Source organism: Microplitis demolitor, chromosome 7 (genome assembly GCF_026212275.2).
Source record: "Microplitis demolitor isolate Queensland-Clemson2020A chromosome 7, iyMicDemo2.1a, whole genome shotgun sequence".
NCBI lineage: Eukaryota > Metazoa > Arthropoda > Insecta > Hymenoptera > Braconidae > Microplitis > Microplitis demolitor.
The window spans coordinates 4,768,981-4,793,514 of record NC_068551.1 but is presented as its reverse complement, the minus strand read 5'-3'; the positions used below and the strand labels follow the sequence as shown (position 1 = coordinate 4,793,514).

The 24,534-nt window shown below is 31.9% G+C and overlaps 2 protein-coding genes across 2 annotated transcripts in view; both read left to right on the top strand.

Moving 5' to 3' along the window:
* The first annotated feature begins 323 nt into the window (after positions 1 to 323).
* LOC103569567 (homeotic protein spalt-major) lies at positions 324 to 15,115 on the top strand. Its single transcript, XM_053740617.1, is given in 10 exon segments — positions 324 to 831; positions 1,307 to 3,039; positions 3,419 to 3,475; positions 3,508 to 5,650; positions 7,727 to 7,860; positions 8,107 to 8,364; positions 8,585 to 8,891; positions 10,414 to 10,562; positions 10,882 to 11,055; positions 12,653 to 15,115. Coding segments are annotated over 10 exon segments (5,511 nt in total). The 5' UTR covers positions 324 to 683; the 3' UTR covers positions 13,061 to 15,115.
* Positions 15,116 to 19,917: 4,802 nt separating this feature from the next.
* LOC103580476 (TWiK family of potassium channels protein 18) overlaps positions 19,918 to 24,534 on the top strand; it is a 343,662-nt gene continuing 339,045 nt past the window's right edge. Inside the window, exons 1-2 of the mRNA XM_008562220.3 lie at positions 19,918 to 20,135; positions 21,431 to 21,609. The gene's annotated coding sequence lies outside the window, so the exon portion shown is untranslated. The remainder of the gene's footprint in view (positions 20,136 to 21,430; positions 21,610 to 24,534) is intronic.

The window sequence follows — 24,534 nt, the reverse complement described above, 5'->3', positions numbered from 1 at the left end:
TCCAAGGTGTACCAACCATGTAGTTTTACTGATCGCAGATGTAGTTGTGTAGTTGCCTTAGTATTAGTGAAAGTAGTAGTAGTAGTAGTGGTAGTAGTAGTAGTAGTATTGTCTGGTTCTGTACTATACCACCGACGCGCGTAGGAGTCACGGAGTAGTCGCGGGCAAAAGTGGGGGTTAAATTGCCCGAATGGTGGGGGAGTTTCACGAGTGGAGAGGAGTATAACCGATTGTAGAATATACCCCAACACTGACTAACATTTGAGTCGGTTCTTTCCACAGCATTCAGTTTGTTCTCGTCAGTCTCGGATGTATCATTCTACGAGACCGTCGGCTTACACTACACACATGATACACGGAATACTGTCAAATATCATCACATATGTTGACAATCCATCATTATATATTGGTGATTAAATATATATACATACATATATATATATCTACATGTACATTATATTATATACTGTTATAAGTGACCGATTTAAGTCAATGAAATAATTTATTTAAAGTAGGATAATTATTATTGCTTTAAATGTCAAGTAACGGACGTGTGTTTAAAAGTTGCGCGCCGACGGATATTACAAATAGTGCGTGAGATTTTTAATTATTTATTTATTTTATTTAATTTTTTTTTTTTTAATTTTGTTAAATGAATACGCAAAGGTAGACGCGGTGGATTTATGTTACTTAATAGCGATATGCAACTTATGAGATGGAGTATTACGAGAGGACTCGAGAATCGGAATATCAAGCGACGGGATTCGAAAAATTGTCAACAAGATAATAATGGAATTAATCAATCGCGATTAACGTCACCACGTTACTCTGGTACGCGATTTAAATTTAAATATTTAAATGGGATTTTATTATTAATGTGATTTTTTACTATTAACTCTCGGAGTACACGAGGGTAATTTTTACCCCATAATTTTTATTATCCTAAAATATTTATTGAGTTAGGTTTGATTTTAATTAATTTATTCACCGTTTAAAATTACTTAATTCGAAATTATGACAGTGGTAATTAAAAGAGCATTGTTTTACCTACAAAAAATGTCATGACCCGCATTTCGATAAAATGTATAGTTTTTGAGATATAACTGATCAAAAGTGAAGTGGGTCAATTTGACCCCATGTGTACTCCGAGGATTAAATATGAAAATTTATCACAATTAATATTTTTATGTAAATCTATTGAGAAAAAAAAATTTCTTTTCAATAAGTTTAGTGTTATTGTATTTTAAGTGTAATCGTTTTGTTAAAATAAAATAATTAACGGTGAATTTTTAAAAAATTGTTACAGAAGATGACAATGAGACGGGGTCAGAGGGTGAAGACAGCAGCGGTGGAGTAGCTGTCAATGAGTCAGCCGTTGATTTGACGTCGAACAGATCAAATATAGAAGACGAAGATGAACGTGAGCCGGATGAATTGCCAATGGAGGAAGACGATGAGGAAGCGGTGGATGAACAAGATGATCAGGATGAAGATGAAGAGGGTTCACGTAAGCAAATACGTAATCGTCAGGATGCTGAAAATAATAATAGTTTTATTGAAAGTGGAACGTCAAGCGGGTTATTTTCAGTGCCCGCGGGTACAAGTCACGTTACCCTTGAAGCACTACAAAATACCAAAGTCGCAGTGGCACAATTTGCAGCAACGGCGCTTGCCGGTGGTGCAGATAGTGAAGCAGCATTACAAGACTTAGCATTATTACAAAGTACACTTTACACACTACAGCATCAGCAAGTCTTTCAATTACAATTGATAAGTCAGCTACAGCAACAGTTATCAATAACACACACGACCGGTGCGCCAGGTCAACCAAGTGCTGTAGGTTTAGTGCAAAGTGAAACAGTTGCTGAGACAAAAGAATTATCAACCCCACCGTCTCCATCTTTACATCATCAGAAATCATCGATAGCCTCAAGTTTAAATTCACCGCCATCCTCACGACCTGCAAGCCATCATCCGCCGTCATCGCCGCTCAATGTGCCGGTCGTATCCCATCCAGAACGACCGTCTGGTTCATCTACAAGTACATCGCCGATAAGTTTAACAATTCCTACGGTACCGAGTATTGTTAATTCAATATCAGCATCAACTAGTGTAAATACATGTACGACATCCAGTAATACCATGACGTGCGTACAGACACCGGTGTTGTCACAGCATCAAATGCCGGCACTTTGTTCTATAAGTTCGTCACTTGCTTCGTCCATCATCACCAACAATGATCCGATGCCACTAAACGAGCCAAATACACTGGAGATGCTCCAAAAACGCGCTCAAGAAGTGCTAGATAACGCGAGTCAAGGTCTATTGGCAAATAATTTAGCGGATGAATTGGCATTTCGTAGCGGCAAAAGTGGCTCACGTTTATCACCATACGATTCAAAATCCGGCGGCGGTAGAGGCGAACCATTCTTCAAGCATCGATGTCGATATTGCGGGAAAGTCTTCGGCAGCGATTCAGCCCTTCAGATCCACATAAGGTCCCACACAGGTGAGCGTCCCTTTAAGTGCAACGTCTGCGGAAGCCGATTCACCACCAAGGGAAACCTCAAGGTCCACTTCCAGAGGCACACGGCAAAGTTTCCGCACGTTAAGATGAATCCAAATCCCGTGCCTGAACACCTCGACAAGTACCATCCTCCTCTGCTCCAGCAGCTCGCGGCCTCCGGTCAAAGACCCCTTCCGTCACCTCCACTACCCTCAGCGGCACCGCCTACCGCTGGCTCGGTACCCTCACCTCATCACGCCTCGTTTCACCCAGCCTCGACTCACGGTTTTCTCCCACCCCCGCACCACCCACAGCCTCCTTTACCTCTGAGTCTTGCCCTACCGGCCGCCGCAGCAGCAGCCGCAGCCGCTGCTGGCATGCCACCAACCCTTTACCACCGAGGACCAATCGTTAGTCAACGCGACGATCAGGATCTCCCGGAGAACCTTAGCAAATCTACTACTACTGATAGTACTACTACTCCTAATAATAATAATAATAATAATAATAATAATAATAATAATAATAATAATAATAATAATAATCTTAATAATAATAATAATAATAGTAATAATAATAATAGTAATAACAATAATATTGATAATAATAGTAATAATAATAATAGTAACAATATAAATAATAATAATAATAATAATAATAATAATAATAATAATAATAATAATAATAATAATAATAATAATAATAGTAATGTACCGCCACCACCACCACCACCACCACCATTACCACCACTATCACTACCACCACTATTACCATCACTACCACCATCACAACCACCGACAGTCTCAATCTCAACCGCTACTACCACAATGACCACTTCGACAGCGGCTTCAACGTCTACATCACCGACTATGTTAATGCATTCACCCAGGTCGCCTGTCAACACAAATAACGCATCATTAATACCAACAACAGCAACAACACCACCAACAAATTCTATTTATTCACAAAATTCCCATCTTGCTCATCCATGTCTTATTGACAGACAACAAGAAGAAATGAAACGTGAACAATTATCACCATCTCCTCAAATAAATAGGATCGATGATAATACAAATCAAGGTCCTGATGATTTGACGACGGCGACAATGACCCAGACGACAATTACTATGACACCGACGACGATAATGCCAAAACGTGAACCTGAAGAGCCAGTAGATGAAGAACCTCAAGAAGATGAAACCGATGAATTTGATCCGCCATCACCTAGACGCAGTTATCTTGATCGATCATCACCACTGATCATGTCCAATCAGAACGTTCATATGTCGCATTTACAGTCTTATGAAGACTGCAGTATGGACAGCAAAATGAGTGGGAGATTAGAGCAAGATGGTGATATGGACGGTGATGAAGAGATGGAAGAACAACCAGAAAATTTATCAGGCAGAGGTGGTCATATGTTTCATCAGCAAACTATGGGTTATCATCATCCCGGTGCATCTCCAGCAAGTAGTACTGCCAGCAGTGGTAGTTTGCAAACGTCATTTGCCGGTTTACTATTTCCTACCGCACCGCCTGGTCATCATCAACACTTGCCACCATTTATTCCAACATCAAGTTCACTAACCCAAGGTACAAATACTTCTGCCCATGAGTCAATGATTATTGACCCATCTAAAGACCCAGCGATTTATTCAAATTTATTGCCGCGACCTGGTAGCAACGACAATTCATGGGAGAGTCTTATTGAAATCACGAAAACATCCGAGACATCTAAATTACAACAACTAGTTGACAATATTGAACACAAACTTACGGATCCAAACCAATGTGTGATTTGTCATCGTGTCTTGTCATGCAAAAGCGCGCTGCAAATGCATTACAGAACGCACACAGGTGAACGTCCGTTTAAATGCAAAATTTGTGGACGCGCTTTTACAACAAAAGGTAATTTAAAAACGCACATGGGTGTACATCGTGCTAAGCCACCATTACGTGTACTACATCAGTGTCCGGTGTGTCATAAAAAATTTACAAATGCACTTGTACTGCAGCAGCACATACGGCTGCATACAGGGGAACCAACGGACCTAAGTCCTGAGCAAATTCAAGCCGCGGAAGTAAACGATTTCCCGGCTGGATATCCGCCGCATCCACTTGCATCGTTTCTGCCCCAGGGTTTCCCAGGACTTCATCATCCAGGTGGTGGTGGATTTACTTTGGGATTTCCACCAACACGACATCCAGCTCTCGAGCGGCATTTGCAAGACAACGACATGGATATCAAGGACATGAACATTTACCATCCGAAAAATTTACAATTTCACAATCCATTCCAGCACCCACGACCCCCGTACTTAGATGAACACTCTGAGGACATGGAAGACCAGGATGATGATGATGAAGATCGACATGACGACGACGAGAGGCTGGAAGATTTACGTCAACGAATAAATCGTCGTCCTTCGACAACGGACATTGATGATGACAATGAAAATGAGAGAGATGAGACTAAAGAATTGCCGTCGATGATAATGCCACCGTGTTTTTCTACCTCACTAGCGGCATTGGAAAATCAAGTACGTACAATAACAACAGTAGCTACTGGTGGATTAGCAACACCAGGTGGTTCGACATCACCATTAGATCGTTACAATTCCAGTGAAAAAAGTACTAGTCCTCCGAGTTCAATAGCCGGTGGACCACTTGATTTAACTCCTCGCGCCTCTTCCACACCCGGTTCCGTGGTTTCCACATCAACACCGCCACCACCATTACCAACACCACTATCACTACCACCACCACCACCAACGTTGCAGCATCATCCGCATCCTTTCGGAATGTTTGCAGGCCTATTGCAGGCAGTAACATCGTCACCTTCGTCTTCGGTTGGTATCAACAACGTCAGCAACACCACCAGTACCAACGTCACCACCGCCAACAATAACAGCAGCAGTAGTAACATTAATATTATCAACACCAATAGCAACAGCAATAGCAATAGCATCCAAACGACAACGGGCGTTACTATTAACAACCTTGCGACAACAATCAATGCTGTTAGTCCACCTGGTAATAGTAGTACTACTGGTGGAGGAGCACTTGCATCGTTAACAACATCTGCTGTACTCGCTGCATCCTCGACCTACAATCCGCTCGGCCTCGCTGTTGGAGGGCCAGCAGGTAGGCGCTGCTAGCCAGGGCGAGCCGCAGTTCCCGCTACACCTTCCTCTCCATATAAACATATTTAATAAATTTAATATTTTAAAATAATAAAAGTTTAATATAAAATACAATTACTAAAGTTCGCAATTAGTATTTTCTCCTTCTATATAACTTTTATTATATACGTTATCGCGCGTCCACTCGCTTACTCCGTTTTGTGTAGACTTTTTTTTTGTTTTTTTTTTTTTTTTTTTTTTCTATTGGCTATTGTTTAATGTATTTTATTTTATTTATTGTTTTGTATTCCTTTTTTACGCGAGTTCAACGTACTACCTCGATTGCTAAATCAACTCCCAAAAAAAGTTTGTTCCCGTCTACGGTCAACCCGACATCCATTAGCCAATGTCTCTTTCCTTAACTACTCAATCCACTGCTATAACTTTTTTGAATATTTTTTTTTTTGTTGAATATATATGTGTATATAGGGGACGGGTGGGGGCAAAACAGGTACCCCAAAAATTTTTTTTTAATGTTTTTCAAATGTTCCAAAATTACTTTTGTTAGTCGAAAAATTTTAATGACTTGTTTTTTATGATAAAAACTAAAAATTTTTTTTTGTATCCAATAATTGGGGATTTTAAGATTTCTGTGATGCCGCCAAATGCCCGCGGATTTTTGTAGAACTCGACGAAATAAGATTTTTTTAACGAATAAAATTTTTCGATATCTCGGTTAGTTTTCGAGAAAAATGATATTTTTAAAAAAAAGTAAAAAATTTCAGATTTAAAATTCTTCAATTTTTTTCTGGAAAATTTTAAAAAAAAGAGAGAAAAAAGTTATCCTGAGTCAAGAAAATATTTTTGAAGACAAACGTTTTCGGGAACCAACTCAAGATTTTCTTGAGCCAATAGAATTTGTCTTGGTTGAAAAAAATTTGTCTTGGTCGGAGATTTCTACTTTATCTCAGAATATTTAGGTCTCCAAAAAAAATTTCTTGAATCAAGAATATTTACTTTCAGTCGAGATTTTGTTTTCTTCTATATATACAAGAATTCGCGGTCATTTGGCGGTGCCACGGTCACCATACACTTCCCTCATATTCAGAAAATTTTCTTCTCACCTTTTTTGGGGTACCCCATTTTTCCCGCAAAAATTCAAATTTATTTTTTACCGTCAACTGAAAATTTTTTCTATTTACTTTGAATACAAAAAAAGATTTAGCATATTTGAGTCCTCGAAAAATGTCCTTGTCCCCCGTTTTGCCTCCCCCCCTCCCTTATATTTATATATATTTCCTTTTATATTTTTTCCTAGCGTGGTGTAGCTGGACCTAGCACTCCCCTCTGTAATCTCTCTTGTATTATCCCACTCATAATTATTTCATCTAATTATTTTTATGTCATATTAACCATTTGTATATATATAAATATATATGAATGGTATTATTTTTATTATAAATATAATTAATATTATTATATGCACTTCAGTAAAAAAAAGAACAATTATATATGTATAATAATTTTTTTCGCGATTATTTTTTCATGTGTTATATTTTTTTACTACGTCATTATTAATGTATATTTAATATTGTACTATTATTATTAGTAATTATTATTATTGTAGTTATTATTATGTTAATATTAAAAAAAATATATATATAATCATTTTTTAAAAATTATTATTTTATTATCAATTTTAAAAATAATTTTTTATTCGCGAGTGCATACAACTGTACTGATAAAAAATAAATCATTTGATAAACAGAAATACAAAATGAACAATCAATTCAAGCTAAAATCCCTCTCCCATTATTTTTTTTTTATTGTACTGCAATTAATTATATTTATACATATATAAAGCTCATTAATTTAAAAAAAAAAAAAAAAAAAAAAAAAAAAATTGGCAATTAGAAATAAAAAAAAAATTAAGAAAAAAAAATTAGTTTGAATAATTAAGTATAGAGTAAAGAGTATAATATTTTAATAAAAATAAAAATAAAAAATAGACAAAAAATAAATAAGTAAATAAAGTAAAATAAATTGTCGAGCGTATGGGCTTACAATGTTAACTGAACTTTGACACGCTCTGTTGCAGTACGTGGCAACACAACGTGTAATATCTGCTACAAAACGTTTGCGTGTAACTCCGCACTGGAGATACACTATCGGAGTCACACGAAGGAGCGGCCGTTCAAATGCACCATTTGCGACCGTGGCTTCTCGACAAAGGTGAGTACACTTTGATACATGTAATCCCTATAACGCGATTGATTTTTTTTATTCTATTCTATTCTCTTTTACAATTGACGTGCATAAAAAGAGACAAACAAACATTATTTTTCTGACAAAGCACCAACACTTAAATTAAAAATTAAATAAAAAATAAATGCGTCCGGTCATAAATTATTTGAATAGAGGGATTACAGTAACAAAAGATGTATATTAAGTATGTGTACAAACTGAAAATAATTTCAGAATGACGACACGATGATAAGAACGTGTAACTGCTTGGATACTCAAGATGTATTATCACGCGGGGCAACAACACCCGCATCAGTTAAACCAAAACGCAACAGGCGACGCAGGACCGAGGAGAAGAAAACCCGGGGGCGGTCATCAGGAAACGGAGGCCGGTGGGCTTTAACTTCTACCTGTGCTCCTACTGCATCAGTCCACTTGCCCCCGTTGATGCCACCCGCCCTCGGACTTCTTACCTCGGACCACGTCTTCCTGGTAAGAGTCACCATTGACACGGGTCTCTGCTTCATCAAATTATATATTACATATATTTATATATATAAATCATAAATGACCGGATGCACGCGCGTATTACACCTCATTAAGCTTTTATAATTATTTATTTACTAAATAAACACGCATTAATAAGCAATTGTTATAACTAACTTTAAAATAAATCCCTTTTCTAATTTAAATTTTTCTTTTTAATTGGTAGGGTAACATGAAGCAGCATATGCTCACTCACAAAATAAGAGACATGCCGGCGCATTTGTTCAGTGATGCGAAACCTGGATCCCAGCTTCCATCTCAGCAACAGCAGCAGCAATCCCAGCTACAGCTTGATCAGGAAAATTCACAAAGTTCGCTGATAAATGATGACTCGAGTCTTCCTCCACCGCCACCGCCTCCACCGCCACCACCACCGATCCCTCCACCGATGCCTCCGTCTTCAGTTGAGTCCGCGATGCCTCCCATAAAACGCTCGCCACCCGAAGGTGACCTTCCTGCGCCAAAGAGACCTAGTAAGTTTTATAAATTATTTTTTTTTTATTCAACAGCATGCTTTCTTTCTTTATTACTATTATTTTTTTTTTTTGAGGGACTATAAATTTATTTATTCACTATCATAGAAAGTGGTCGTTATTTATTTATATATATATATATATATATATTTTCTTTTAAGACAATAGACCGCTCACGCTTTACCTCGCAGCTTTCATTGCTATTATTTATTCTCTTACTACTTTTTTTTATTTACAATCATTATATATATAAATATATATTATATTAATGTATAAGAAAATTTTTCATTAATGAATAACTCACTCTCAACTTTCAATTATTTATATACATTTGTATATGGGTGAGTTAAAAAAAGATTAATTTTATTTTTTTTAGTTACCGTGAAAGTATCGAAAATTTTCGAAAAAAATTTTTTATTTCCTATTTAAATTAAATTTTTAAGTTTGGAATTTTATACCTCAGCAATGGCTAATTGTACAGATAAGCTCAGGATTCAATTTCGTAGGAAATTACACGTTTTACAAAAAAAGTCTCTTATCATTTTTTGATAAATCTGTTCACAAGTTATTGGTGTTCGAAGTCAAATTTACAGTAAATTTCAAGATCTTTTTACTTTTCTGGCGAAACTATCAGACTTATCACAAAATATCATCAAACCTTTTTTGTAGACAATTTCATTCCCTACAAATTATTTCCAGTAAAATTTTTTCAAATTCTGCGTTGTTTTCGAGTTATTTTGAATTTAATGTCAAGCTCTTGAAATCGATCAAACACTACTTTTTTAAGAGCTGGACATTGAAATGGAAATAACTAGAAAACAGTGCTAAATTTTGAAAAACTTTATCAGAAGTAATTTGTAGGAAATAAAATTGTCTACAAAAAAGGTCTTGTAACATTTTGTGAAAAATCTAATAGTTTCGCTGGAAAAGTAAAAAGATCTTGAAATTTACTATAAATTTGACTTTAAGCTCCAATAACTTTTGAACAGATGTATCAAAAAATTACGAGAAACTTTTCTTATAGAGCGTTTAATTTTCTACGAAAACATGTCCTGAGCTTATCTGTACAATAAGCCATTGCCGGGGTATAAAATTCCAAACGAATTTTTTTTCCCATGTTATTTAAATGGGAAACAAAAAATCACAAGACACCTCTTAATAATAAAAGTAAGAGCTCAAACTTCCCCAAAATTTTTTTTTACAATCTTGAACGATATTTTCACAATAACGAATGAAAAAAAAAATTAATTTATTTTTTGGCCCATCCTAATATGAATAAATTTTTTTTAAAAATAAAAGAATGAAAAATTTTCTCAATATATTTCTAAATCCATTTAAATCTTGCTATCGACGCTTGAAAAAATTAAAAAAATGGTAACGGATAAATTTCTCTCGGCTGAACAATAATATAAATATAAACTGTATTATATTTGCTAGAGTAAACTGTAGAAAAAAAAATGTAAAAAACAAAAGGTGGACAAAAAAAACAAACACATGTGTGAGTGTGTGGGTGTATTTACAGGCATGTCCAGCAAGCACTTGTGCCAGGTTTGCAATAAGAATTTCTCGTCATCCTCGGCGCTACAAATCCATATGAGAACGCATACTGGTGACAAGCCCTTTCGATGCACCGTCTGCCAGAAGGCCTTCACCACCAAAGGCAATCTTAAGGTACACACACACTAATACATTTTTTATTATTATTTTATAATGTGTATACATAAAATATATTTACATATATATTATCTATATACATTGTTAGTTAGTGTAGTTTTATTTTTCTATATAATGATTAATTGCTCAGTCAGTGTTCTAATATAACTAATCATCAGAGTGACCACTGTTGCTTGTGCACTAACGCCCGCGTTTTACTTGGTACTAATTTTCTGTGTATTATATTTCACTTATGAATCTGATATAGCAACAAAAGAATATATATCAAAATTTATGTGTATAATGTTATTGTGAATTATTCTGTTACCTTGATTAGGTTCACATGGGGACACATATGTGGACGAACGGAGCTTCACGTCGAGGTCGCAGAATGTCACTGGACCTACCGCCACTTCCCATCACACCCAAGGACTCGGAGTTCCTCCAGCGACGACCGGATCTCTTTTATCCATATCTACCCGCGCCCTTCCTTAATGGTGTTCAACAAAAAGTATGTTGTTAACTATTTTTTTAAAAGTATTTACTGTTTAAAATCTTTCTAGATTTTCACTTAACTTCAACCTTGATTAACTTTCGAAGGAGTAAACTTAGCAAAAATTCCTACATGATACATTTTTTGTAGAGTATTATATTAATTTCTTTTGAGAATATCCGTCGGCTATTTTCGGAAACTGATTTTTGCATTAAGAAGGTTCGACCGAATCTAATGTAAAAAAGATTTTCCAACTTTGAGATATGAAACTTAGTATATATGTAAAGAAGTACTTTGTCTACGTATTCTCAAAATTTGAATATGATTCACCGCCTAGTTTTTTAGAAAAAAAAATTAAAAAATGACGTTTTTAAAGTTCTTATACACAGGCTCTTATGGCGGACAAGCTTCCGTCATGACTTGTTCGATTTTTTTTATTATTAACCTCCCAAGTTTAAGGAATAAAAAACCACATGCCATAAACTTGAATATTTTTTGAATATGATAAGATTTTATCAATATAGTGTTACCGCTGTAATTATTTAAATAACTCAAGTTAAACTTTATTATTTAATCTCGTTCATCGACAGAGATGCATACTATTGAGGGTTTGGTAACATCGCGGAAGCAGCTGAGAGAAAAAACAAAGATAGAAATACATTAATAAGAGAGACAAGATTAGAAATAAATTTTTCCCGCTTTAATTTGAATATCGATGTGTAAGAAGTTAGAACGCGCTGTTGCCAAATCTTTTTATTAAATCATATGAGTCAAAAATAACCAAGTAATTTAATTACTTTCTTTAATTAAATAAGTAATAAATATTAATTTATGAATTCGTTATGTTATTATCGATTAAAATAATGAATTTTCATAACTATTAGGAGAATCCAGCAAACAAAAAAATTCAAACACTACTTTGACTCACTAGTTTCGGTCGAACCTCTTTAACTACAAAATTTCAAAGTTGAACAATCAAATTGTAAAATGATACCAATGTTTAAGGCATGAATATGAAGAAACGGTTCATCTGACGAAAAATTTCAATCAGACCTTTTTCGTAGAATATTCGATTTTTTACAAAAAATGCATTCGAGTTAATTTCGTTTATTTTGATTTTTTGGGAGTTATGAGACAAAAACCCGTTCATTAAAAGAAAATCAAAAATTGCGATAATACACCTCTTAATATTAATATTAAAGGCTCAAACTTGAACGATAATTTTTTTTGGTCATCATGATTAATATTTTCACAGTATGGTTAAAAAAAATTGTAATTTTTTTTACCCATTCCAGTATGTATATAGTTTTTTTTTTTTTTTTTTTTTCAAAAATCCCATGATTATACGCTCATCGAAATTAATAAGCTTGCGAGTTGAGATGAGATTTCTCTAATTAAATTTTAATGATAATAAAAATAAACAAAAGATTCTGGAGTAAATTTTAGAGTAGAGATTTCAATAAAGAGTTAAATTAAAATAATATTTAATACTTACCAGCAATATACTCGCGCAGTCACGTATATAGTGACTATAGGTTGCTCGTTTAAATTAAGACATATTTGTATTTTAAATAAAATAATAAATTTTATTATAAATAATAATAATTACTTTCAGTTGAACGAGATATCAGTGATCCAAAGTAACAATGGTTTGCCTGGTACGCATCCAGTAAATGCGAGTAAATACGCAGGTCTCTTTGGATCAGTTTACGGCGGCGCTCCTGGGGGATTCCCAATGGAAAAACCGCCGATGGCACCGAGTAATGGACCAATGAGTGATGGGAAACCAATAATACCATCTGGATCAATGCTCTTTCAAACACCATCGCCATCACACTCACCAGGTACACCGTCTTCCAATACCGGTAATCAAAATTCCGCTAGTGTACCAGCCTGGAGTGGTGAAACTCTTCAGCATCATTACGAACGTGAGGGTCCGTCATCGAGATCTGAAAATAATTCTCCACCTACAGCACGATTGCCACCAGCTTCAGCACCAAGAGGCGAAGGATTAGCCGCGTGAAATTTATTCACTTATTTTCATTAATTCACATCATCATTATCATTTTATCATCACTATTTTATTTCCTTTTTACGTTTGTCGATTTGCATTTCCTCCTAAAAAAAAAAAAAAAAATAAATTATTTTCCCAAATCAATTCCTCAAAAAAACTAAAATATCTTAAACTTTTAAACTGCATTTTCCTCATACACTCAAAGTATTGTATGTGACGTGTGCGTGTGTGTGCGTGTGTGCGTGCGTTATAAATTTAAAAAAAACTTTTAAGGACTCGTGTCCTTCCTACAACACTAGTCTAAATATTGTGAGATAAATCGTCAAGCTTTTTCTTTTAATTATTTATTTAAATATTAAAACATTAAAAATAAAAAAAAAAGCTCGAACGATTATTGATTCCGAAAATGAAATTTTAATTAAAATTATATTAAGAAATTGCTCGTACGTATTTATTGTACGTACAAGATTAAATTATTAAGCTACAGCACCTAGACTGAGCTCAGGCTATTATTTTATTTATTATAAATACTTATTATTATTATTATTATTATTATTATTATTAAAAAAAAAAAAGTTTTGAGCCACAAGACACGTGGTGCTGTAGATACGATTGCACTTTACGCATATGACCGTCCGTTTGCGTCATTGATGGGTCAAATATATTGTGTTAGGTTGATAAAAAAAAGTTAAGATTAATTTATAACATTTACTTAAAATGTTATTATAAATATATATATAAACATAAAAAAAAATATATATATATATATGTTTATATGTACATATACATATTGAATGCGATGATGACTGAGCGATAGTGTGAAGTGACTTGTATACTTTATAAAATATTATTAAAATTATTAAATGGACAAAGTTAAATCGTATGAATGTGTCGAATGATAAGGAACATTTAAATATGTATGTGTATATGTAAACATATGTGTGTATGTAAATATATATGGAGGGTAAAAGTACCATTTGTGGCCACTGATGCATTTCTGGATATTTAATACACTATTTTAATTAATGGAAAAGTATAAAAAAAAAGTTCGGAAAAAATTCCAAAATAGTTCGACATGTGAGAGTTTTAAATTTGAGACAGTAGACCCTCGAGGGGAACTTATGTAATTTTGGTAGTAAAAAAAAAGTATCTAAGATTTTATATGACCGAATTTTTAGTAAAATATGCTTTTAAAAAATATTTCTCAAAATGTATTTTTACAACATTTTACCTTCGTTCCAAAAAAGTTCCCCCGAAATAACCCCATAAGAATCAAAAATATTAAAAAAAGTTCGAAATTTGAGGTTTTTGAACTTTTATGAAATTCGCTCATATAAAGTCCCAGACAAACTTTTTTTTTTACTATAAAATTTGCAAAAGTTCAAAAATAGTTCCACATGTTGACCTTTTTTGGAATCTTTTTAGAAAAAATTTTTTACACAAAAGTGTGATAAAAGTATTTTCGTATATATTTAAAAAACTAATCATGTACTGTAAAAAATTTTCGGAGTGAATGCGGAGCAGATGTTTAATTATTTAATCCTCTCGGAGAGAAATTTACTCCAAGGAGAAGTTTATTTTAATATTGAAACTCCGAATCGGAGTTAATGTGGATTTAAATACATTCTTCACTAAAAAAAATAATTGGTAGCAGCTACCTATTGGCTCGGGGTAGCTACTACCGATTATTTTTCGGTAGCCGCTACCGATTATTTTTGTACCAGTCACCTAATTTTCGGTAACAGCTACTGATTTTTTTTCGGTAGCTGCTACCGATTCCAATCAATAACGACTTCCGAAATAATCGGTAGCGGCTACCAAAAAATAATCAGTAGCGGCTCCCAAAATTTTTTTTTAGTGTTGATCCAAAATTACTTCATTGAAAAGACAAACTTCTTGTTTACTCCTTATTCACAGTAATTTTTGTTTATAGTTCCGAAACTGAGTGAATTCGGATTTAAACAAAATCCGTAATTACTCCCGATTTTTTACAGTTTTATTGCGTATTTTGCATATTATTTTATTTTAATTTTTTAAGTGTCAAAAACTGACTCTACAGTAGCCAAAAACGGTAATTCTACCCTATATATATATATATATATATATATATATATATATATATATATATATATATATATAATTTGAAAAGACAGGCAAGTTCTTGTAAGTTGAGGCCGGCCCGGCGATGCCCCTCGCTGTGATATAAGAGGAGCAGCCTGCAATCTCTAAACCAATGTACTTATATTTCTGTACCATAGTATTATCATTATTATAAATTTATTATTATTAATAATTAATTAATTATTATATACATATGTAATATTAATTGATATAAATATATATATGCTGGGTGTACGTATCCATCAAACTGTAGCGCAGTGCAATCAATAATTGCATCAATGTACAGACAAAATTATTATTATGATTTTATCTTTGTTAAATATTAACGAAAAAAAAAAATTAAACAAAAAAATAAACAAATTAATTTTTTTTCCTTTTTTTTTCTTTCCTTTGTGTGATTTTTTTAAATTTATTTCCCGAGCAGTTAAATAAATTTATTCATTTTCAATTTTTATTTAAAATTTTTTTTATATATGTTCAACATATATTCATATTTTATTATTTATTTATTGTGCATTTTTATTAAAATTTAAAATTAATGAATTTTAATAACTGAATGTTAATTGTTATGAAATAAATTGCATTTTTTTAAATTACTAAATTTAGAATTTTTGTTTTTATTTTAATGCACAAGGAAGTTGCGCAATTATTATTAAAAAAAAAATGAAAAAAAAAAAAAAAACAAATAATAATGAGACATACAATCAAAAATAATTATTTTTTAAGGTAATAATATTTTTAAAAATATATAAAAAAAAAAACAAAAACATATAATTATATCTCTGATTTTTTATTACTTCAATATAATAAATTATAAATTATTCTTCCGTATTTCGTCAGCTATTGCGTCAATAATTATAAATTTAATTTCCATATTACAATGTCATTTAAACAAAAGTTTTTAAAAATAAATTTAAGAAAGAAAGAAAGAGAATAAGTTGTAATAATAAACAGGAAATCACGTCGTTGACGTCGAATCATATCGATACACTTTTATATTTTGAATAATAATAATAATAAACTAAATAAATCAATATTGAGATATATTTATACATTGGTCATTAATTCTATTAAAATCAGCTCTAATTAATTAGAATCTAAAATGTGTCCGCAAAAAAAAAAAAAAGTAATGACATAAAATTTTTCCTCGAGTCTTTTGTAAACTCGAAATAACAAAAAAAAAAAAAATTGAATAATAAAATTTATTAAAATGGCAATTGGTCAAATTTTTATGATCAAAAGTTAGCCGACGTTTAATAATTTTTTGATTCTTTTCCAAAACGATAAATTACAAAAAAAAAAAAAATTGCACTTATAGTTCTATTAATTTTCTACATGTGCATTTTTTTATTTATTTTTTTTTTTTTTTTAATTGGTTTTAAAAAAAAATCCGAAAATTTTTAATTATCCATTAACGAGGATCTTAAATTTTTTTCATAATTTAAAACTTTAAAATTTAAAAAATTGATACAATCAATTAATCTTAATAATTAATATAAATATTTTTTTTATCGCTTAATTAATTTATTATTTTAATTATTAAAATTTCTTTGTATAGTTTAATAGAAAAAGATCCAAAGCGTTAGCAATTTAAGAAGGCGATCAAAAAATAAATAATTAAAAAATAACAGATGTTATATAAATCATATAAATATAAAAATATAAAGCATACACACAACAAAAGTCTTTGTAACTTTGTCGTTCTTCATCAATAACTTGATGACAATTAATATTTACAATAATAATTATAGTTATTATTACTAAACGTATGATGATAATATATACAATAGGAATGTAAATATATATTTAATTAACATAGAATAATTAAAATAACTTAAAAAGTAACGAATTTTAAATATTGCGGTATAAAGTGTTAGATAAGTGCGTTCATTATTTTTAATTTAATTTTTTATTTTTTTTTTGGTTCATTTTTTTGGACTATTAAATATATGACGCACGATAAGTTTTCATCTAAACATTTAAAAAAAATAATAATAGTAATAAAGATGTGATGATCGCTCGTATCTGATTTGACTTGTGAATAAAAATGAACGTGATTAAAAGTAATAAATTGTGAATGAAAAGTGTTGCTTATGATTATGTTACTGTAAATATTGTATAATCCGTGTATAAACGTCATTATTAGTTATAAATATATCACCGTAGTTAGTAATATTACGGATCATTATTATAAATCTATATCACTACAATAATTAATAAATCATGATTATTAATGAACATGACTATTTTATTTAAAACCGGATCTCACTGAAAAACAATTTTTAACTTCCTGCTGAAAAAATTCCGTATGAAAATTCATACCCGTATGAAAATAACATATATGGTCAAAATATATGTAAAAATATATGATAAATATCAGAAAATATATGTGGCCAATTTAACTATATTTCCTAAAATATTTTTTTTATATTAAAAAATGTTATATTTATCATACATGAGTCCATATATGTTCAGCACACATAAAATATATATGTCAATGATATACAAAAATTATATTTTTATCATATATGACAATATATATTCTAGTCATATACGAAAACTATATTTTTTTCATACATGAAAATATATATTTCTATCATATACGAAAAATATATTCTGATCATATATAAAAACATATATTTATATTGAGTATGGAAAAAAAAAGTTTCTTATTCGTATGACGAACTCCAATTAAATTAGATCTAAACTTTAACATACTCTTAAAATTGCAGATAAAATTTTCAAAATTAGTTAATTTGATGCAAATATATGATATACCCATATACATATACATACACCAAATAAAATATATGCTTAAATATAACAAAGAAAATATAAGGTGCCATATATAATATCAATTATATGCTACCATATATTTCATTTCATATAAAAATTTTATAGTTTTTGAATATAAAAGGAAATATATCAATACAATAATTTATAAAGTATATGTAAATGTATATATAGCTTAATATAAAAAACATATGTTACATATATGGAATATTTTTTTGTTGCAAACATATACGATTTTATATATTTTAACCTTATATTGTTTTTTCATACGGGTATGAGGGGATCCCCACTTTTTTTTTTAAATGATTAAAATAGAAAAATTAATTATTTCTTTCTTTAACCGGTTCAGCAATTCGTGTATAAACATCTATTTATTTGATGTCAATTTTTAAGTAACGTATGTTCTTAAATTTTTTTCCAGCAACTTGATGACAAATTTCTGAGTCAACTTATCAAAAAGTGGACAAAAAGTTACAGAAAACTCTGCCTTCACTTTATGGCAGTAGATTGTAACTAACTTTTTGGTAAAGTTGGTAACAACTTGTAGTCAATAGTTACAAAGACTTGTTGTCGATATGTTGATTGTAATGATTAATGAATGAACACTAAGTTTCTGACCAGAAAGTCTAGCTGTCAGAACATAGTATTGTTAAATGTTGGAAAGTCGGAAGGTATGTTAATAGCACAATTTGACGTCAAATTGAAGAAAGGAAACTTGTTGAACGTACGTGGATATCAGAGTTTGTTATAAAAAGATGGAAAACTACCGACAGTAGTACATTGGACTCCCCATTTCGTCCGCAACATGAATTTATGGTTAACCCTCCCCGATGGCTAAGTTGGCAGCAAGCTGGTGACCAAGCTGCAGCTGCTTGTGGCCAAGTGGGCCGCAAAGAGCATTTTGATTGCCAACTTTCTGAGAAAGTGTATGGCAAGAGTTGTCATCACATTAGTTGACGGAAAGTTGCCTTCAATTTATCAGAAAGTTGGCAACAGGTTGTGGCAGTAGATTATCACCAAGTTTCTGGGAAAGTTGGTAGCAACTTGCAGTCAATAGTTACAGAAGCAGGAAGTTGTCGACAACTAGTCGTCAAGTTGGCCGCAACTAATGTACGCTAACTTTCTGATCAAAAAGTCTAGCTATCACAGCTGATATCCACTCTGACTGCAAGTTGATGTGAAACGGTAGTTCCAACTTGCTCTTATTCTGCAGCTACATTCAGATGTCAAAATGATTGCAAGAATTGAAGTGCAGGTTTTGACCGTAACTTGGAAAATTTGGCAGTAGCTTGTAGTTAACTTATGGTTAGGATGGCTATCAAGGAATAATTTTCTTTATTGAATCTACTGTCGTTAGTCAAGGAATCGGATGTGTTTTTTGGGCATGAATTACCCTGTGCTGATAACACAAGTTGATCGTGAAAAAGTTTTGGTCATTCATTAGTTTCCGACCAACTTGACGACAAGTTATCGACAACTTCAGCTTTTGCAACTTTTGGCTACAAGTTACCGCCAACTTTCTCAAAAAGTTGGCGTTAGTATAGAGCCGCAACTGGAATGCAAGTTTCTGAGAAAATTGAAAGTAAACTTACCGTCAACTTATGATTGCCAACTTTTGCAAGCAACTTTTGCCACCAACTTTCTCAGAAAGTGATCGTCAACTTTTTAGATTTACAACTTTTGCCACGAACTTTCTCAGAAAATGTTTATCAACTATTGGAGGTACCAACTGTTGGCGGTCAACTTGGTGTCCAGTTGCGGCTGCAAGTTTCTCGTCAGTTTCTCGCCAACTTGGCCATCAGGGTATATAAAATCCAGAATGAAACTTACTATCACAAGAGAATGGTAAAGCAGTTCGGATTTTAAATAATAGGTGGCAGTGTATAAGCGAGTAAGAAAAATATCGGTTGGTAATTTTTAAAATATAAATGTACCTGAGTATTTTTATAACCACAATATGTTAAATTATTGTGAGTTGAGTTGATGTGAGTTTTATAAACTGTAAAATATGAGTACTAATATTAACTGCAGCATAGACATATAATTGTCCGAGCCAGTTCTCTTTTAAATGAAACAAAAAAATTATCGATTGCCTTTGAAAAATGTAGCTAGGTGCTATAGTCTCTCAACTGTCATCTTCAGACGACCCGGTCACTACTAGCTTCTCCAGGTAAATTATAAAATTTTATTGATGAAATAAACTGATCAATTTTCAATGTTTTTTTCCAAAATCATTTATGAATTTCTGTTCTCTAATCATTTTATAGTAGTCCCGGCAAAAAAGTCGTCCTCCCACTCCCTGATTAAAAAAAGGGATTTAAAACGATTTGCAATGTTAAATTCCCATAAGATGAGGGATTCAAAAGTATTCAAGGTATTCAAAAGTATTTAAAATTTTTTATTTCGAATCTTTTTAAATCCCTTTTTTTAATCAGGGCTACTGTTAGTTAGCACGTATTTCCTATACCCCCACTATTTATTTTAAGACGACTTTTTCGCCGGGGCTACTATATTACTGTTTTAATATCACCTGCATGATTTAATATCACCTCGAGTTTAAATACTTGTTTTGTCAGTCGAAACAAGACAATTTTCGGCCAATGTGGAAACTGATCAGTTTTTGCCATAAAAATCTATAGATCTATTCATCCAAAACTTGAATCTGAATAATTTTTGATATTCTTATCTTTGTTCTGACACTTATAGTGACCATTAAAATTGCAAAATAACCCAGAAATCTTTGTTCCAAGTGCCATCGAAAAATACTAAAATTCGACCTATTTAAATTATTTTTGAACACGTAGATCTATCCAGTGATTCCCCATTTTCCATCTTGAGAATACAGTACAATTTACGGTAGTGGTGGTTAAATTTACTAAAAGGCTTTAAGTAGCCATTTTGTCATTAGAATCTGTAGTTTGATCCATTCAAAACTTGAATCACAGTAAATTTCGGAAGTCTTATCTTTTTTGCACGAGTAAATCCACCGTGAATCTCTGATTTTGTTTTTAACACTTGGTACTCATACGAATTGTGAAATGACCCACAGATCCTGGATTTAATGGCCTGACCGTAAGTAAGATTTCTCACAAGCAGATGCCATGGAAAAATACTGAAATTGGAAATTATAATTTTTTATGAACATATAGAACGATTGAGTGATTTCTTATTTCACGTCTCGTTTGTGTCCCTTTATTTTCTTAAATTACTATTATTAGTTAATTAAATATTAATTGTTATTCTAGCATTATTAAAATAGTTATTTTTTTTATTACACTGGAAAGGCAGTTACCATTGTTGAAATGCTTATTATGAAAAAAAAAGGATCTGGAAGTACCCAGCTTACAATATCACATAATATAAATCCTTTAAGGATTGCAGTAATGGGCTATGATCATAAAAAAATACTATTGAACTTTTTTATTACTGTTTTTTTTTATTTTTATTTCTCTTTATGTATTATAGATGCAGAAAACGTCGAGAAATCTTTTATACCCAGCATATCAATAAGGTTCAACTGACTATTTTTAATCACCGATAATTGATGACAACATTTTTTCTACCATTCAACTATGTCGTTGGCATAAAATTTGATCGATAGTTCCTACATCTCGATTCAATCATTACTTCAAGATCTTCAACTGGTTCGTAAACTTTTTCTTTTTATTTTATATAATAGAACATTATATTATTAATATGGATGAAAAAAATTTCAACTTTATTGCCTGCAGTAGTTAAAAAAAAAATGAATGCTTGCAGTTACGCGCCTCACGTCAGATTCATAAAAGAATATTTTTTACTTTTTCATTTTCACTACAATTTGTTTCATACATATGTATGGGTATTAGACTGGGCCAAAAAAATCGACTATTTTTTTTTTCTTTCGATACTGTGAAAATATTATTCCTGATGACCAAAAAAAATTATTGTGCAAGTTTGAGCCCTTAATATTGATATTAAGAGGTGTATCGTTATGACTACTCGTTTTTTGACAGAAATTTCATTTTTTACCCAAAACTCGTAAATCATCTATCTGAAAAAATTGAGCAATGTATATTTTTAAAGGAAATTGAATTCCCTGCAAAAAATCTCTCTTAGAAAATTGACGTAAAACGAGCCGTTTCCTTGAAACCGTGCCTTAAACATTGATTTGTTTTTTGAATTCTTTGTTTCTACTTTGGATTTTTGTAACTACTAGAAATATTGAAATTTTTACTAGTCAAGGTGCATGTTTTTTAAGGAAATTTGATGCTTTACAAAAAAGGTCTCTTAACATTTTTTGCTAAATTCACTCCTTAAAAAGTTATTCAGGTTATTTAAGCCGTTTTGACTCAACTTCAACCTTGAATAACTTTTGAAGGAGTGAATTTAGCGAAAGATGTTAAGAGACTTTTTCTGTAGAGCATTAAATTTCCTTCAAAAATATATATTTTGACTAGAACAAATTTTAATATTTCTAGTAGTTACAAAAATCCAAAATAAAAACAAAGAATTCAAAAAACAAATCAATATTTAAGGAACGGTTACAAGGAAACGGCTCGTTTTTCGTCAATTTACTAAGAGAGATTTTTTGTAGGGAATTCAATTTCCTTTAAGAATATGCATTGCTCAAATTTTTCAGATAGATGATTTACGAGTCTTGGGTAAAAAATGAAATTTCTGTCAAAAAACGAATATTTGTAACGATACACCTCTTAGTATCAATATTAAAGGCTCAAACTTGCACAATAATTTTTTTGGTCGTCAGGAATAATATTTTCACAGTATCGAAAGAAAAAAAAAATAGTCGATTTTTTTGGCCCAGTATAATATATGTCTATATGTATGATATATAATCTAACTATTCATGTCACGTTTTATACATTTTTATTTTCAATAACTTACATTGACAATTTAATGAGCTGAGAGTCGTGATTTCGATTAATTTATTGTTAAACTTTTTATTTAAGACCACTAAATTGTATCTATATATAGACACATAATATATAAAGATATATTAAAATGTAACTATCGAGACGACGAAAGGATTATAAGTTCTTAATGAGATTTAATAGTGAGATATGGGTGGCATATCTTGATATATAAATCAAAAGATAAAATCCATATGAGATTATCGATAGAGGTAATCTATCATAGAAGTAGTAGATGTGGAAATAGATTCCAGTATTGGGGGTAGTAAGTCAAGAGGAATGAGTTTAAACTCGAACAAGATCTTGGTCTTAGGTAAATGGGAGTATAAGTAGTGTATATATGCATATTAAGTAAAAAAAGTGTTACCTGTTAGGATAATAACACTTGCAAGTCCAGGAGCATCGAGCAAGTTTCATGAATAGCTCGGGTGTAATATTAGGGGGTACTTTAAAGGGTAAAGTTACACCAATAACAGAACTACAGACGCTCGAACCCTGATAGAATATGCAAATCGTCTGTCTAATGGCCGGGTAACCGTCCTCACTTCTACACTTGGATTCTCAATGTTTTAAGTACACCTTTTATGATTATTCTCTTTGCTTTTACTTTTATTCAATGGAATTTAACTTTTCTTTAAAAAATATTATTTTATGAACAAGTGTAAAAAATTTTTAATCCACGGTGTGGTGTGAGTGATTTGGTGTTAAAATTTTCAACACTGCCGGTGTGAAAGTTAAACGATGTTCGGTGTGAAATTTTTTTAGTGGGAAATATCAAGCTGCCCACGCGGAAAGAAAATTCTACTAAAATTTACGATTTATTGGTGTCAATTTTTAAATATATATAGTCTTTTTTAAAATTAAGATGTAGGTTATATTCTTTACTATATTTAACATCGTAATTTTAACGAAGACTACAGTAAATTTTGAAATAAGACTATGGAGGGTCGAGGTACCTCTACCCCCCCATGAATAAGACATTTAAAAATTGGCGCCATCGAAAGTTCAGCCCACGATTACGATGTTAACATCGTAAATTTTCGTGGAATCTTCTTCCCGCGTACTTTTAAAACGGCATGAGTGTTTTTTTCACACCATGCAGTGTTATTAGCTCAAATATTGTCCGATAATATAATCTGTAGTTAAAAATTTTCAAATAATATATAAGTTGCAGCACTAGTATATCATTATTATTGTTGACGTCGATTATTACGCAAAAATCAAATGCCTGGTGTCGAAGTAATCGAGGGTTTTAAATACATAACATACATTTACACCATTGGTGGTGTTAATGTTCTAATTCACACGGTCCAAAATTTAACACCGTGCGTCGTGCAACTGTTACACCGTCAATGTTGGAAATTTTAACACCTAATGATTCATGCCACACCGCGGACTCGAATTTTTTTGCAGTCTAGGTATTTAATTGTTGTTTTAAAATAATCGACATAAATAGGAATACTGGTATACTAGTGCTGCAACCTGTATTTTATTTGATAATTTTTCACGACCAATTGCATTATTTGACAACATTTGAGGTAATAACACCGAACGGTGTTAAATAAAACACTCATATTGTGTAAAAAGTACACCGCTTGTTATTTCACACCGTCAATTCAAACCGAGTAGACTGGGTGTTATCGGAGACCCTTTTCATAC